The sequence below is a fragment of the Otolemur garnettii genome, unplaced genomic scaffold (assembly GCF_000181295.1).
Source record: "Otolemur garnettii isolate 467f Iridium unplaced genomic scaffold, OtoGar3 scaffold00049, whole genome shotgun sequence".
NCBI classification, from domain to species: domain Eukaryota; kingdom Metazoa; phylum Chordata; class Mammalia; order Primates; family Galagidae; genus Otolemur; species Otolemur garnettii.
The window spans coordinates 4,736,006-4,752,768 of record NW_003852444.1 but is presented as its reverse complement, the minus strand read 5'-3'; the positions used below and the strand labels follow the sequence as shown (position 1 = coordinate 4,752,768).

At 38.5% G+C, this 16,763-nt stretch overlaps 1 protein-coding gene across 1 annotated transcript in view; it reads right to left on the bottom strand.

Moving 5' to 3' along the window:
• Nucleotides 1–2,271: 2,271 nt before the first annotated feature.
• Nucleotides 2,272–16,763, bottom strand: part of KDM7A (lysine demethylase 7A) — a 52,295-nt gene continuing 37,803 nt past the window's right edge. The window contains exons 11-19 of the mRNA XM_012806246.2: nucleotides 14,899–15,108; nucleotides 12,259–12,383; nucleotides 11,889–12,043; nucleotides 10,770–10,867; nucleotides 10,153–10,301; nucleotides 9,809–10,017; nucleotides 7,777–7,859; nucleotides 3,867–4,140; nucleotides 2,272–3,246 (exon numbers count right to left, since the gene is read on the bottom strand). Coding sequence (XP_012661700.1) covers nucleotides 3,152–3,246; nucleotides 3,867–4,140; nucleotides 7,777–7,859; nucleotides 9,809–10,017; nucleotides 10,153–10,301; nucleotides 10,770–10,867; nucleotides 11,889–12,043; nucleotides 12,259–12,383; nucleotides 14,899–15,108 — 1,398 coding nt within the window. The 3' untranslated portion in view covers nucleotides 2,272–3,151. The remainder of the gene's footprint in view (nucleotides 3,247–3,866; nucleotides 4,141–7,776; nucleotides 7,860–9,808; nucleotides 10,018–10,152; nucleotides 10,302–10,769; nucleotides 10,868–11,888; nucleotides 12,044–12,258; nucleotides 12,384–14,898; nucleotides 15,109–16,763) is intronic.

Here is a 16,763-nt window from a genome sequence, read left to right as displayed (position 1 = left end):
GAGACTACAACTGCAACTTTATATTCCCCCACAGTACTAACTAGTGCTGGGCAAACAGTAGTTGTCTGATAAGTACCTGTTGATCTCATATGAATAAATACAGTAGAGTACATTGAAAAGGCAATAATTAAGATTATTTTAAAAAGAACAGTATTTAAGCTAAGTATTTAATTAGTGATAAGGATGAGCTTATTCCTCTTGGAGTTTATGATTTCAGTAAGAATTTTCAGTTTTGTATGCTTTAAAAATGAACTAATATTTCTGAAGTTTAATGTATTTCTAGGATACTGAACTACTCTAAGCTGCCAGCTTATATTGTTTACATCATCCATCAATATCGAAGAGCATAATATTATGTGGTGTTGTGAATTACAGTACAGTGGATCCAGGTTAAGTGTTACTTATTTGGTAACAGTATAGGAAAATTATCATCTACTATTACTATTAAACTTGCATACATGAAATCATTATTCTCTATTTTACATATTTGTATTTGCTTACAACTGGCTAAATGCTATCATTGCTGTCTTCTTAAGCTGTGGTGTCTGTATGGTAGTACTGTTTATCAACTGTTTATCAATGGGACAAAACGAAAGACAAAAGGTTGTCTATCACTGTCAGCCCAGATACTGGCAGCAGTTACCTCAAAGTACAGCCACTTCCAGGAGATAAAGGGACCCACCACAGCCAAACTTTACAAAAGGTTTGACTAGGAAAGTTGCTTGATTAGTGGCTGAATTTCCACCAATTCAGAAAAAGACATGTATTCTGTTACAGTGGTTATATTACCATGCTGGAAGTTTTCTAACTTAATCAGTTAATGGGCTAAAATTGCCAAAATGAATCCACAGTACCTTTACTTAAAAATTCCACATTACTGGCTACTCAAAATTAGTATTTATTAGCCATAGGGTCAATGAATACTGGCCACAATTTTAATTCATAAAAGTAAATTGTTTTGTTTTAATTTATATGGCTAAAGGAATAAAGGATAATTAAAAAGATTTAGAATTATGAAAAATGTAAAGAAAAAACCCACCCCACATTATAATGTTATCGGAAAAAGAACTCATAGCTCTTATTTCTTAAACCAAAATAAAAACATGTGTACTGTAACAATAGAAAAGGGTCTACAGAAAACCAGGACATCGCATTAATATACTGTGTTGGAAGGTAGAGCAATCAAACTCAGAATTATGATATCCTGAGGAAAAACTGCCAATGACTGACTCTACCCATCTCTTCGCTAGTTTTTGGCATGGTGTACACAGGGTTTAATTTAGGCCTTTTATAGACACTGAGGATTTCCATAACAATTCTTCCTGGTACTAGATGAGATTCAGACTTTGGTCCACTCTGGACCAAAAAGACTAATTCATAAGCTATTTCACATTTATCCCATAAAATTTTGGAGTAGAGACAGAGTAAGAAATATTTCTCATTGAAAATATATATTTGAATGCAATCATAAAAGATGATGGTATAGTTTTTTTCCTTTTTTTTTTTTTTTTTAGCAATTCAAGTGATACTTAATACAGGAGAGAAAGTCCTGTTACCTTGCTGAGTAAAAAAAATTCATAATATGGCCATATTTCTTCTCCATAAAAATAAAATTTATCCTATTTGCCTATATTTTCTCCATAGGAACCTGTAAAATGCTCTGTTGTCAAAACTGGGAACATTTCCAGCCCACTCTCAGAAATTACTTATTTTTATGTTTTGGGAGAAAAAAAAAGAACTATTACAAGCAACTGAGAACTGGCATTCAGTAAAAATTGTCCATGAAGGAGATAAATGACTAACGTCCAACCAGATACTTAACCTCAATATGAACTAATCAAGTTAGGATAGATGGAAGAAACTGCAAAAAGCACCCATTTTACTCCAAATCTGTATCTTAAATAATTTTTAGAAGCTTAAAAAATAAAAATGTAAACACACACACGCACACACAGAGGATCTCCAACATGCTTGCTTCTATACAAGTTAATATAGTATAATTCTATTATATTACGGCTTATGCAGATTTGAATATCCTAAGTTATTAAATCATATTTTCCAACAAATTAGGTAGAAGAATAAAAGCACTGTAAGATATAACCTTTGCAGCAGGTGTTGGTCCTGTTCACCAACACTAGCTGCTACAGTTACACATGTATTTGGAAAAACTACAAACATGACAATTTAACCAAACTTATAATACTTTTCCCACAAGTGGGAAAAAAAATATTAAAGCTGTTTTCTTTGGGAACCAGATATGATCAGCAGAAATGAAAATGCAAGAAGCCTATTTTTTTACATTTAGAAGAAAATCACAATGTCAAATGAAAAGAGAAATGAGGGATCTTTTCTGGAGTTCTTACACATTGGTTATAAAAGTGTTTCCCTGCAAAGAGAAGAGTCTTGTTGGGTCATCACAAAATAACGGGGAGTGCAGAGGGAAGGTGGGATATAAGGTAATCAACCTGGATAACAGTATGCACCTTGGATGTTAGCAAAAGCGAAGCTAATAGCTTATAAAAAACACATGAAATATATAAAATAAAATGATTTTCATATACATCTTAATTTAAAATAATTAATGCATCAAATCCCTGTTTAAGACTTTAACCTGAATATCAAATTTAAGAGTCCAGACTAATTACTGTTACCGTGGCTCTTCCCCACATATAACACACACACTATCAAAAATAATTTAAAAACCTTCACATTCTTAAATCTAAATTAGTGAGATATTTCTCCAGAAATCTTCCAAATAAATAAATTTTAAAAAGAAAGAATTTATAAGCTGTTAACTTTAAAAAAAATCTGTTAAATAAATTATTGATAATTCTTTATCCTACCACTGAAAATAAATCAAGACACTACCAACCATAAAATGAAATTCAAGCCCTGACAAGAGACCCTTTCCAGTTCAAGGTCTCTTTTTAAGGTTCTACCCTCCTTCTTCCTCTCCCCCACCAGGTCCAAAATGGTTATTGCTGAGTGGGTGTGGCACAGTGAAAATGCAGCATCAGGTTCATTCTGTTCTTCAGGCAGTGTTCTTACTGTACACACAAACTGCTCCAGGCATGGGGACTGTGGAAGCACCAGGCTCCTGCACCCCCAAGACTGGTCTCCAAAGGGAAAAGTGGCTGCAACAGCAGCTCTGTCACACAAAGAAACGTGCATGGCCATTTCTGTTCAACTTAAGAATCTTCCCAAGACGTTGTTTGGCTGTTGCCATTCCTTTTTTTGGGCGTTTACCTATAAAACACCAACAACAGTGTAAATAATAATGAAAAGCACATTTGGCAGACAGCACCTGGAAGATTTACTAGGAGAAGTTTATGGAAAGTAACCACCGTAAGTGTTCTCAATGGACAAAGTCATACTTCTAGACTTCCACTGTTTAAAACTCATCCACCTCCTCACATTAGGGATAAAGGTCAAACTCCTTCATTTGATTACAAGGTCCTCCCACAGTCTGAGCTCTGCCTAGCTCTCCAGCCTGAACTCTTACATATCCTGCCTCAAACTTTGCTTTGGCAATAAAACTGAGTGCAATTTCACAAATACCTCCCATCCCACTTCTACCATTTCTGCCCAGGCTCAAATGCTCTCCCCTGCCTTCAGAGCTGTCCATTCTGTCACTCTCCCCAGCTCAGCCTGGCTAACCCCTTAGCATCCTTTTATAGGGTCTGCTTTCTGACCTCAGAGCTGACTTAGGCATCCTTTTTTGTACCCATTGTAACCCGTGGGTTGCTGTCCGTAATGCAGTAGATGGAGAACAACTTCACTGCAGAGACTACATCTACACTGGTAGCGACTACGTTTACACCATTACACACAGAAATAAACTTAATCTACAAATATGTAAAAGTTACCTTTTGTTGCCTGGTTGCTGATAGGTGGTGGATTTGATGCAGGTCTCTTGGTAGGGTGAAGGGGCACTGAAAAAGAAGTTTCACCAACTGGCCTTTCTGGGCTCAGACTGCCATTACTTATCTGGCATGCCCCTGAAATCAAGGTTGAATTCTGTATATACTTTCCATTCTGAAGGCCTGAGCCACTGCTGTCCACATAATTCCGACTTTGTACCTTTTGACTGGTTTCTGATGAACCTTCTTTTTTGATGCATTTCTGGCTTCTACTTAGATCCTGGAAGAAGGAAGGAAATGAGGCTGAATTTTGAGGGGCTTAAGAAAAGTAAGGTATTTAAATTCTCTATGCATTAGCAAAGTCAAGAGAAATAAGAAATAAACTATTGAATTTTGGTTTTCTTAACTTCCATCAGCCAGCAACAACCACCCTTTCATAATGGTCATCTCAGTTCATATACCTAACAGCTCTGAAGGATTCAAATCTTGAAGTTGCTTCATAACTTAAGTCAAGAAGAAAAAGGAGAGAGAGAAAACAATTTAAACAAGTTGAAATGCCCTGCCTGCCATTACAGTGAGCATGTGCCACGAGGGCCTGAGAGGGGAGGTGTAGACTTAGGCTTCCATAGCATGCCACAGCTCCCTTTTACCTCTCACAGTATAAGGTACTTTTCTTTTTTAGAACTTTTTTTTTAAGACAGAGTCTCACTATGTCACTCAGTAGAGTACCGTAGCATCACAGCTCACAGCAACCTCAAACTCCTGGGCTCAAGCGATTCTCCTGCCGCAGCCTCCCACATAGCTGGGACTACAGGCGCCTGCCACAACGCCCAGTTATTTTTTGGTTGCAGTTGTCATTGTTGTTTATCAGGCCCAGGCTGGGTTTGAACCCGCCAGCCTTGGTGCATGTGGCCGGCGCCGTAACCACTGTGCTACAGGCGCCAAGCCTAGAACCTAACTAACTTCTTTAAAGTAAATCCTTACATCCAAAGCCCCTAGCTTAATGTTTTCCCTTAACTACACACAACTCCTCTTTCAGTCTCTTAAGACTATTGAGTAAACTTTCAGAAAAAAAGAAAATGCTACAAATTAACAGAGGGTCATGACCATCAGTACTAAAAACAGAAAGAACAGACTAGAGATGTTAAAAGAGTACACTGCAATGTGATGCTTCATGAAACCAGTTTTAATTATGCACAAGTGTATAAAGAGAGATATAAAATATATCTCTGACTCTGTCATGACCAAGTAAGTTTCCAAATCTGTATTAAAGATAATAGCTTACTTTTAATATTGAATCCTATAATGCTAATAAATAATAAACTTTATGGCCAGCTACAGTGAGGCATTATAAAATCATATACTGAAAAAGTGAATTAGATCAGTTGAAGGATTGACTTTTTTTTTTTTGGAGACAGAGCCTCAAGCTGTCGCCCTGGGCAGAGTGCAGTGGCATCACAGCTCACAGCAACCTCCACCTCCTAGACTCAAGCGATTCTCCTGCCTCCGCCTCCCAAGTAGCTGGGACTACAAGTGCCCGCCACAATGCCCGGCTATTTTTTTTTGGTTGCAGCCATCATCATTGTTCGGCAGGTCAGACTGGATTCAAACCTGCCAGCTCAGGTGTATGTGGCTGGTGCCTGAGCTGCTTGAGCCGCAGGTACTGAGCCTAAACGATTGACTTTTAACTCTGGAGAATATCCTTCTATTCAATAAAGAACTTATACTCGCAAAACCTTGCTTTAAAAAAAAAAAACTTGGCTGTTTTACTTCTTGTAAAAGTAATAGCTAAATATGTAGAAAATATAGATAAGTCAAATAAAGGAAATAAAAAACACCCATAATTCCACTACTTAAGAGATTAATGATCTTACATACACATTTAGGTTGGTGTCTAATTATCTTTTCTGCTTGTATATTATACATGTACATTTCCTTCTCCAGGGGTTTCCGTCTATACCTCCATCTCAACCCAGGACTCTAGAAGATGGCAAAATCTAAAGGCTCTTTTCACTTCTGTTGAGGTTATGCCAGTGCTATGAGAAAGCTTTATTCACAAGAGATTTCTCCACCAGGCACAATGGCTGATGCCTATAATACTAGCACTTTGGGAGGCCGAGGCGGATGGATTACCTGAACTTAGGAGTTCGAGACCAGCCTGAGCAAGAGTAAGATCCTGTCTCTAAAAATATCTGGGCATTATGGCGAGTGCCTATAGTCCCAGCTATTTGGGAGAATGAGGCAAGAGAATGATTTGAGCCTAAGAGTTTGAGGTTGCTGTGAGCTATGATGCCACAGCACTCTACCAAGGGTGAAAAAGTGAGACTCTGTCTAAATAAATAATAAAGAGTTTTGATTCTCTTTGGCTGCTATTTTCCAAGGTTTGCAGCAAAAGGTTATAACACTTTCCTTATTTTCTTATTTGGTGCTGCTGGTCAAGTGTTTTTTTTTTTGTTTGTTTGTTTGTTTTTAAGAATCAGAGTCTCCCTTTATTGCCCTCGGTAGAGTGCTGTTGTGTCATAGCTCACAGCAACTTCCAACTCCTGGGCTTAGGTGATTTTCTTGCCTCAGCCTCCTGGGTAGCTGGGACTACAGGCGTCCACCACAACGCCCAGCTATTGTTTTGTTGCAGTTTGGCTGGGGCCAGGTTTGAACCCACCACCCTTGGTATATGGGGCCAGCGCTCTACTCACTGAGCCACAGGCACTGCCCTTAGGTTTTGGTTTTTTAAAAATAATATTTTCAGTTCATTTTCTTTGGTGTAAGCATTAATATGCTGGGATCCTAAAACATCTAGTTTCTCATCTCTTAAAGAAGAGGTTCTGCTGGAGTTAATGGATAATCTTGAGGCTGGGATTGGGGTACTGGTGGCAGCACAAACCATGAAAAAATGTAAGCAAAAGTCAGTACTTATGATGAACATTTTCCTCAAAAGAGAATCTATAACTTTCATCAAATTCTCAAGAAATAATGTCAGTCTGGGTGCAGTAGCTCACATCTGTAATCCCAGCACTTTGGGAAGCTGAGGTAGGAGGACTGCTTGGAGCCAGGAGTTTGAAACCAGCTGGGACAACACAGCAAGACCCAGTCTCTATAAAACATTAAAAAAACTAGCTGGGCACGATGATGCATGCCTGTAGTCTCAGCTACTCAGGAAGCTAAATTGGGAGGATCTTTGAACCCAAGAGTTCAAGACTGCAGTGAGCTATGATCACATTACTACACTCTAGCCTAGAAAAGAGAGTAAGACACTGACTTTTTTTTTTTTTTTTTTTTTGAGACAGAGCCTCAAGCTGTCCCCCTGGACAGAGTGCCGTGGCATTACAGCTCACAGCAACCTCCAAATCCTGGGCTCAAGCGAGTCTCCTGCCTCCACCTCCCAAGTAGCTGGGACCACAGGCGCCCGCCACAACGCCCGGCTATTTTTTGGTTGCAGCCGTCATTGTTGTTTGGCGGGTCCGGGCTGGGGATTCGAACCCGCCACCTTAGGTGTACGTGGCTGGCGCCTTAGCCGGTTGAGCTATAAGCGCCGAGCCAAGACACTGACTTTTAAAGAAAACAAAAGAAAGGAAAGCTATAACATCAGAGTTATAAAAAAGATCTTCTGGTAGTCTTCTTTTCCTTTCATGTTTCAGGGTAACCAGATATACCTATAGGTGTTGGAAGTCAGTGATTTTTAAACTACTGCATTGAATAAATTATTATTTTCCAGATCACATTCTATCCATGAGCCTTACCTTAGTCATCATGTTAGAATCCCAACATGGACAGTTGTTCAAACGTGAATTTAATCATAATTTTTTTGCTTTAATCATAATTTTTTTGCTTCCTAGTTCCAGTAGTTAACTATACAAAAATTTTAACAGCTTAAGTAAGAATTTTAAATGTCCTTTTATGTTTCCAACTTAGAATATACCTGAGGATTAAGTCTGGAAGTATCAAACTGTTTAATCCAGGAAGAAGTCCTCAAATCTCGGTCTTCAGTCTTGACATGGTACCCTAAAGAGAAATTTTAATTAAATTATCTTTGCACAAACTTGATCTGAAAGAACAAAATTAGCCTAATGCTTAAAACTGAAAGCAAATTTATGTTGACATTTTATTTAAAAATAAATACATTAACTCTTTTGATATTTGTTCATATACTTTCCCCGTCACTATTTTCCTTTTCCTTTCAATAACAAAAAACAATCACTAGCTCACAGCTTATCATGTTAATTCTTTCAATTCTCTCAAGGACTATATTTATTTATTTATTTATTTATTTAAAAGGCAGTCAAGTAAAGCAGTGGGTGCAGAGAAGGAACAATGAAATATCTAACTGAGAAAAAAAGAAAAGAAATCTATAACTGGTTGTAATCAATTAGCTGTAAACCCACTGTATTTGACTAGCCTCAAAGATTTTCTTTGTATGACAGGTTTTGGGCCAAATACTGGAAGATCTAAAATCAAATTTTATGGCCATCTGTTGTAGATATAAAACCAAAACCAAAATTCTTTCTCTAAAAATGTTATTTCCTATGTAGAATATTTTCCCAAATAGAATAAAGGCAATTGGTTACAGTGGAAAGATAGACAAATTCAGATTTGAATTTGAGATCTTCCATTACTAATGCAATTGAAGGCAAGTTACTGGGCTCAGCGCCTGTGGCTCAAGCGGCTAAGGCGCCAGCCACATACACCTAAGGTGGCGGGTTCGAATCCCCAGCCCAGGCCCGCCAAACAACAATGATAGCTGCAACCAAAAAATGGCCAGGCGTTGTGGTGGGTGCCTGTGGTCCCAGCTACTTGGGAGGCAGAGGCAGGAGACTCGCTTGAGCCCAGGAGTTGGAGGTCGCTATGAGCTGTGATGCCATGGCACTCTACCCAGGGGGATAGCTTGAGGCTCCGTCTCAAAAAAAAAAAAGAAGGCAAGTTACTTATCTTCCCCAAACTTCAGTTTGCTCTTATACAATAAGCACAGACTTTGAGATGGAATGGTCTTGGGTTCAAATTCTAGCATCATTGAATAATAGCTAAGTAAACTGTGGGCAAATTAATTTCACTAAGTCTTACTTCCTTTAACTATAAAATGGGAGTGATTTTTACCAATACTATATGTGTTGTTTCAAGAATTAAGTAACATGAATGCCAAGCTCCTGGTCCATAGTTGACAATTATGTAGAGTCAACACAATTATTACGTAGGCATTCAATTTTAATGTAGTCCATCTTCTCCCCAAACTTCCTCAAGATTTTTGTAAATAAAAATTTGCTCTAGGGCGGCACCTGTGACTCAAAGGAGTAGGGCACTGGCCCCATATAATGGAGGTGGTAGGTTCAAACCCAGCCTTGGCCAAAAAAAAAAAAAAAAATTGCTCTAAAGGTACAGAGCAAAAAAGACAATGGGGCATATCTGACACTGTCATTAAGTCTGCCCTCTTTTCCCAATTCTCCGATTCAAGTAGAAGGAAAAATAGCCTCAATCAGAAAGAAACAGTTCAAAACTTGTTTGACTGTTAAAATTTAGCAGACCATTTAAGACACCATAACATTCCTTTTCACTCTGCTAATAATACTGTCTTGCAATAGCAATGGTAGAATTATGCTACTAAACATAATTCTGAATCCTAGGTAATTTACATTTTGTGTTCTTATGCCTCTATCTTACATGACTTGGCAGCATTATATATATTTTCTTTCAACATTCTTTTTTTTGGTAGCTGCCATTGTTTGTGTTTGGCAGGCCTGGGCTGGGTTCGAACCCACCAACCCTGGTGTATGTGGCTGGCGCCCTAGCCTCTGAGCTACCGGTGCCAAGCCTCTATCAACATTCTTAACACCATTTAGAGCTAAAGGTATGCAACGAATAGTTCTTATTCATAATTTCTAACTTAAACTAGGAATACTGAACTATTAGGTTGGGCCTCATATGTTACTTCTTATAGACTGATAATTTCTTTTTCTTACCATATTCCACTGGTTTATCATAGCGATACAACTGCCTAACCTCATGGTTACTGCTATGGCAGCTGCTGGGATCCTGGTGAGAGTTTCTTTCACCACTGCAGTCTGTGCTTTGTATTTGCCTTTGTAAACACGCGGAATAGTGCAACCCTGCCATAGACAGCATGCCCTGAATAGCTTCTTCCTCTGTGCTCGTCGAGGTAGGACATTCCCTAAAAAGCAGATTATCAGAAAAAAAAGAAAGTGTATTTTTTCTGATAAAATTTTCAGCAAAATTTAAAACTAAAAAATGTTTTCATAGCATTTACACCATAATGTTTTAAGACTACTTCCATCAGCAAACCTACCTTTTAATTGGAGTTTCACTTCTAAATGGCTTCTGGCTCTTTTGAAGGAAGCTCCTCATCACATTAGATTCTTCCTTAAAGTTTGATGTTATTTCTCGTTTCTTTTCATCACCTGAACTTTCAGACTCTTCCGTGGTAAAATTATTTTTCTGAGATAACAAATAATTAAACAGAAACAAAGCTATATAAGAAATTGACCAAGTCTGTACTAACTAATCCAAAAGACTTTATGTATCTGGAGAAATTCAAAATCTTAATTATCATGAAATTATTTCTGATTTCACATGAAAAAGTAAGAATCTTTATTAATATAGGCACATACTATACTTTAATAAAAAAAAAACAGGCTTTCTTTAAGGTAAAATGAAATAAAACCTATGAGAGATATGAGAAACATAAGAATAGCATACGCAGAAAAGTCCTCTCCCTCTACTTGTCCAAAATCAGACAAAAGCTATGTGAACAGTCACTTGACAGTGGGTACATACAATGACCGCTACAGGAAGACCCCACGCTACACAGATTAGCTTCAGGGAAAGCTGTTGTTTGCCTTCCTCCCAACTGATGCTGCGTGGTGCTCATCTTTCTATCAAATAGCGTACAAGTCTCAGGCGTACCAGTGCAGTGCACTCAGGTCCAGAGTCTTCTGACTCAGAAATATCAGAATATCCTGATGATCTATTCCTGAGTTCTGACTTCACACGTGTAAAAAATCCTACAAATTGAAGAGAAAGGATGAGGAAAAAGACAAAGTCATTAGAATTTGATGAATAAGGCAAAGGTTAACCCTAAAGTTCACCCAGCTCTGTGATGTTTCCCTGTCTTTCCTCTTCTATCCTCTTTTTAGGAAAGATGACTTTCCTAAACGTAAAAAGCATTCATGTAGTTAGTGAAGTCAACAAACTTATAAACTAGGCTTTCTCTTTTCATGAGGCATCACCATCTAGCACTTCTTGTTTGAGGAATTTCCTGTTGACTAGCACCTTTTTCCTGCCACGTGCACAAAACCAGAGTAACCAACTACAGGAGTGCCAAGTTTATCTGAATTAGCAAGAACTAAAATGTTCAGTATGGATGAAATAATGTTACTTATTTGAAGCATATACTTGTCAAGTATAAAAATATTTATTTCAACTACTTTTTAAAGTAGAAGGGTATGTGGAGGTCTTAAAAAATGTTGAGAAATTAAGATTCCGTTTAAAGAAGAAAGATCTCAAGGAGAAGGCAGTGTTGATATTTTATCATATTGAAAAGAACCAAATTAATAACCCAGTAAAGGTTGCCAATTTTTGTCAATAGGCAATCAAGTAACACCACAATATATGGAGACCTAACAGCTTCAGATCAGCCAATTTTATATATATATATATCTCCTGAAAATTATATACATGTTAACTAAAATTATCCATATAAAATTTCATTAAACTTGGAATTTTTATTTTGGGGATTAGAGATCCATAAAATGTATGAGCTTTCACATGACTCTAAAAATCAACTAGATGAAGGTATGTGAACCCCATACACCCCTGTCTCTGATACCACTTTCCATTCCCACTCAGCACCTCCCCAGTGGGTGACCTTTTCAGACATACTTCTGATTTTTCATAACAGTATAAGGGACACAAAAATTCTCAATCCTACTGTAAACTTACAAACTTTAAAATTAGCAAGTTACTTAGCATATTATCTCATTAGTAATGAAGAGATCTTTACAATAACCATTAAAACAAACATACTGTTAAGTGGCTTTTGAGATGCTTCATTTTCCATCCCCTCTATTCTTGAACTCTCTTCTATCTTCATTTTTGTCTTTTTTGTCCTTCTTTTATCATCTTCATTTTCACTATCTGCTGTATAAAGACTCTGATCTGCAAAGGGCTGTCTCTCATCTCTGTGTCATCAAAGAAAAGTAATCAAGTCAGAAAATAAGACTATGTAGCCAAACAGTATTCCCCTCCCCCTTAATTTACAGACATTGAGTGTAAAGAATTGAGACCCTGTCCCCATATTTCAGTCAGCTGTGCCACAGTATAGACTAGGCGTAGAATGAATAAAGGGAACACTCTGAAAATTAATCTGCTTGATAGTTTGATCTACTTTACGTACTTAATTATTCTTCCATTTGTCAGCAGTAATCGTAGATCATTATCTTTTGCTCTCCATTCAGGTACTGTGGAAGATGGTTGGAGATGTTTGTTGAATTTTCCATTCAGTTTAGAGCTCAAGATGTCCTTAAAGTACAAAAGCAAAAGTTATTTAACCTCCACCCTCAGATGTCCCTGCTTGACTCAGGAAGACAGTAAACCACCGGCTCCCCTATGGTGCGGCATCTCAAGGTAACTGGCAGCCTCCAGAGCATGGGGAGATGTGGCACTATGGCGCTCCAGAGTTCCTAAAGCCAAAGCAAGAGTCGGGCTCATCTTTCTGGAGGACTATTAACAATAAAATACATTCTATGAAGTAGAATGTCAAATGTGCATAAGGTGAATTAAAAAAAAAGATTCACTCTTGCAGAAAGCTGAAAAGCTGGAACAGCACTGTATAAAGTATTTTAACTCTCCCCCCAACCCCTGCTTCATCCTGCTGCAGTGCTAACCATTAGGCCTTTCTGTTCACCTCATCCTTCACTTAATACCTCCCCAGCAACTAATAGGTCACCACACTGCTACCACTAGGCACAAAGACCACTAAGTGACATAATGGTATAATAGTAGCTGGGTTTTAATGCATAAAAAAGATTTCCTTTGTCCTTAATAACAAATAGAACCTTTCATAATAAGCTAACCTTCCCTGATGACTATGGGTAAGTAGATCTAGAAAATGTTTTAAAACAATTATATAAAACTTAAAATATCTGGCTTGGCACCTGTGGCTCAAGCAGTTAAGGCACCAGCCACATACACCTGAGCTGGCGGGTTGAAATCCAGCCCAGGATTCCAATCCCACCAAACAACAATGATGGCTGCAACCAAAAAATAGCCAGGTATTGTGGTGGGCACCGGTAGTCCCAGCTACTTGAGTGGCAGAGGCAGGAGAATCGCTTGAGCCCAGGAGTTGGAGGTTACTGTGAGCTGTGATGCCATGGCACTCTATCCAAGGCAACAGCTTGAGGCTCTGTCTCCAAGAAAAAACAAAAACAAACTTAAAACTATTTAAGAAAGTTCAAGTTTCCTTCTTTCTTTTTTGTTTTTTTGAGACAATCTCTGTCACTTTAGGTAGAGTGCCTTGGTGCCATAGCTCAGAACCACCTCAAACTCCTAGGCTGGAGCAATCCTCATGCCTCAGCTCCCAAGAAGCTGGGATTACAGGTGTGCACAATGCCTGGCTAATTTTTCTATTACTTTTTTAGTAGAGACAGGTTCTCACTCTTCCTCAGGCTGGTCTTCAACTCTTGAGCTCAAGCAATCCACCCACCTCAGCCTCCCAGAATGCTAGAATTATAGGCACAAGCCTCCGCACCCAGTCAGAAAGTTGAAGTCTCTACAAAACTTTTTTAAATATCTAGTTGAAAGATACCCCTATCTTATTCATCTTATGTACTTATTTATAAGTACTTTATAAAGTATAAAGTACTTTAAAAAGTATGTTTAAAAACATAAGGACTTTATGTTTTTAGGGTTGGGGTCTGACTATGTTGCCCAAGCTGGTCTCAAACTGCTAGGCTTAAGCAATCCTCTTGATGCAACCAACCTCTCAAGCAGCCAGGACTACAGGCACATGCCACCACACTCAACTCTTCTATCTCATTCATTTTAAATTACTGCCTATCCTCTACTTAAGATATAAAATTATGAATGATACAGCTATCATAAACTTTTTACCATGTTTTACAAAAGTGCTTCATCATTCTCATTATTGCCCCCCTATTTTTCCCTTTATCCAGTAGGCCAGCACAAATTTTAATGAGTTTATTCTAACACTCTCCCAGTCTAACAGTCTTCTAGGCTGATGATGTTGGCTCAAGTACAGGCATTCTGCATTCGCTCTTCTCTCTGCCTATAACATTATTCCTCAGATCTCTGTGCATTCATTGGAGTTGGTGTGATGCATCAGTTCAAACCTGACAGGCTCTGGGACCACCTCAGCTAAAGTAGCCAGCCACATCCCACCCATTTACTCCCACTGCTGCTCTGTTGTTTTAGGTTCTTTCATCACTTATAATCTGAAATTGTATTATTTTGGTGTCTCTGCCTCCCCATCCTTCCAACTTGAACTAGGATGGAAGCTTCATGAGGTCAAGAACTTAAGTTTTGCTCACTCTGGCATCTTCTCCAGAGCCTAAAAGAACATGTGGTACTTGGTAACATCCACTGAACATGTCAGGAAATAAATGAGGTCTATTCATCCTAATTCTACAGGACAATTAAGATTAAGCACCACTCCTCAAAGCTGGATGATATCTACAATTCTACAGTAAAAATTAGATAACAAGAACAGTCAGACTGTTCTTTCTTTCCTTTTTTTTTTTTGAGACAGTCTCACTCTGTTGCTTTGGGTAGAGTGCAGTGACATCATAGCTCACAGCAACCTCAAACTCTTAGGATCAACCAAACCTCTTGCCTCAACCTCCCAAGTAGTTGGGATTACAGATGCCCACCACAATGATTGCTAGTTTTTTTTTTCTACAAGAATACAGACAGGTGAGCTACCACCCTAGACCCAGACTGTTTACTTTTTATTACCCCTTTAAAGAACTTTAAAGAAACAATCATATCTCTTTTTGTTATTATAAAACATAATACTTGCCTCTTCCCATGGACACATCTCTAATCTTTTGAGGACCTCCCTAGTGTGGAGCTCAAGGATGTCTAGGTTAGAAGGAGTTCGGACATTATGATCTCGAAGTTTCCTCATCTTTCGCCGAGAATGGTATGGGGAAGTTGCTTCGTTTGAGGATCGTGAAACTGGACACACAGTAGGAATTCCCTGAGATTTAACTGGTTTGCCATTTTCTTCCTTTAAGAATTAAAATCAAAGTATTTTTATGACACAGCTACTATATTCACACCTGCCTAAATAATTACCCATAAATACATTTTAGAAAACTAAACCATTCAGTTTAATCATATATACAAAAAAGGCTAAATCATAAGCCTTGAAGAGCTTTGCTGGAACCTTTATTTCCTTCTCGCCCCAACAGTATAATTTCAGATCATAAGATACTGTGAACACATTTCCTTGATTTTCAGTATCATATTAAAGGCTGTGTTGTACACATATGCCACTGTATGGATATAGTATAATTTATTTAATGCTTACCGGTAGCCATTTAGTCTGCTTCCAGTTCTTTTCCCCAATAAACATTCTTTTCACATAAATACTTGCATAAATCAATATTTACTTTTAATTTTTTTCTTTTAAAGACAGGGTCTTACTCTGTTGTCCAGGCGAAGTGCAGGGGCATGACAAAGCTCACTGTAGCCTCGAACTTCTGGGCTCAAATGATCCTCCCAACTTAGCCTCCTGGGTTGCTGGGATTACATGATGGCTAATTTTAAAATGTTTTTGTGGCTCGGCGCCTGTGGCTCAAGCGGCTAAGGCGCCAGCCACATACACCTAAGGTGGCGGGGTCGAATCCCCAGCCCGGACCCGCCAAACAACAATGATGGCTGCAACCAAAAAATGGCCAGGCGTTGTGGCGGGCGCCTGTAGTCCCAGCTACTTGGGTGGCTGAGGTAGGGGGCTTGCTTGAGGCCCGGGGTTGGAGGTTGCTGTGAGCTGTGATGCCATGGCACTCTACCCAGGGGGATAGCTTGAGGCTCCGTCTCAAAAAAAAAAAAAAAAAAATGTTTTTGTAAAGATGGGTTCTCACTGTGTTGCCCTGGCTGGTCTTGAACTCTGGCATCAAACAATCCTCTTGCCTCAGCTTCCTAAAGTGTTGGGATTATAAACATTAGCCATCTCTCACCATATCATGAAAAGTAGCAGTCTACTCTTCCTCATCCTGATTCCTGTTCTCCAGAAGCAACTATTTGCAACTTGTTTTTTGTACTATGGTAATATATATGTAACATAAAATTTTCTACTTTAACCATTTTTTTTTTTTAAATTTCAGGTTAGTGGGAGGGCACAAACAACTAGGTCAAAGTATTTCAATTTTGTTAGGTATAGTCCCTCTTGTGGTTATGTCCTGCATTCCAAAGGTGTGCCAAATACACCCACACTGTGTCCATTCAGTGGGAGCACTTCACCCTGCTTCCCCTCCCTTGTCACCCCTCTCCCAACTTAAATTGAAATGAGTTTTTCTCCTGTGGGGGCCAAATTAGGCCACCTTAGATCAGTAGTTCTCAACATTCCTAATGCCACGACCTTTGAATATAGATCCCCATGTTGTGATAACCCCCAACCATAAAATTATTTGCACTGCTACTTCATAACTGTAATTTTGCTACTGTTATGAATTGTAATATAAATATTTGATATTAGGTGACACCTAAAACAGGTTATACGTGTCACTGCATTATATCATCTACTGGCTTCATATTAATATTGAATACATTGGGTAATTGCTTTTCCGCTCTTGTGATACTTTACTAAGAAGAATATGTTTCAACTCCATCCAGGATAATACAAAAGATGTGGAGTCACCATCTTTTTTATGGCTGAATAGT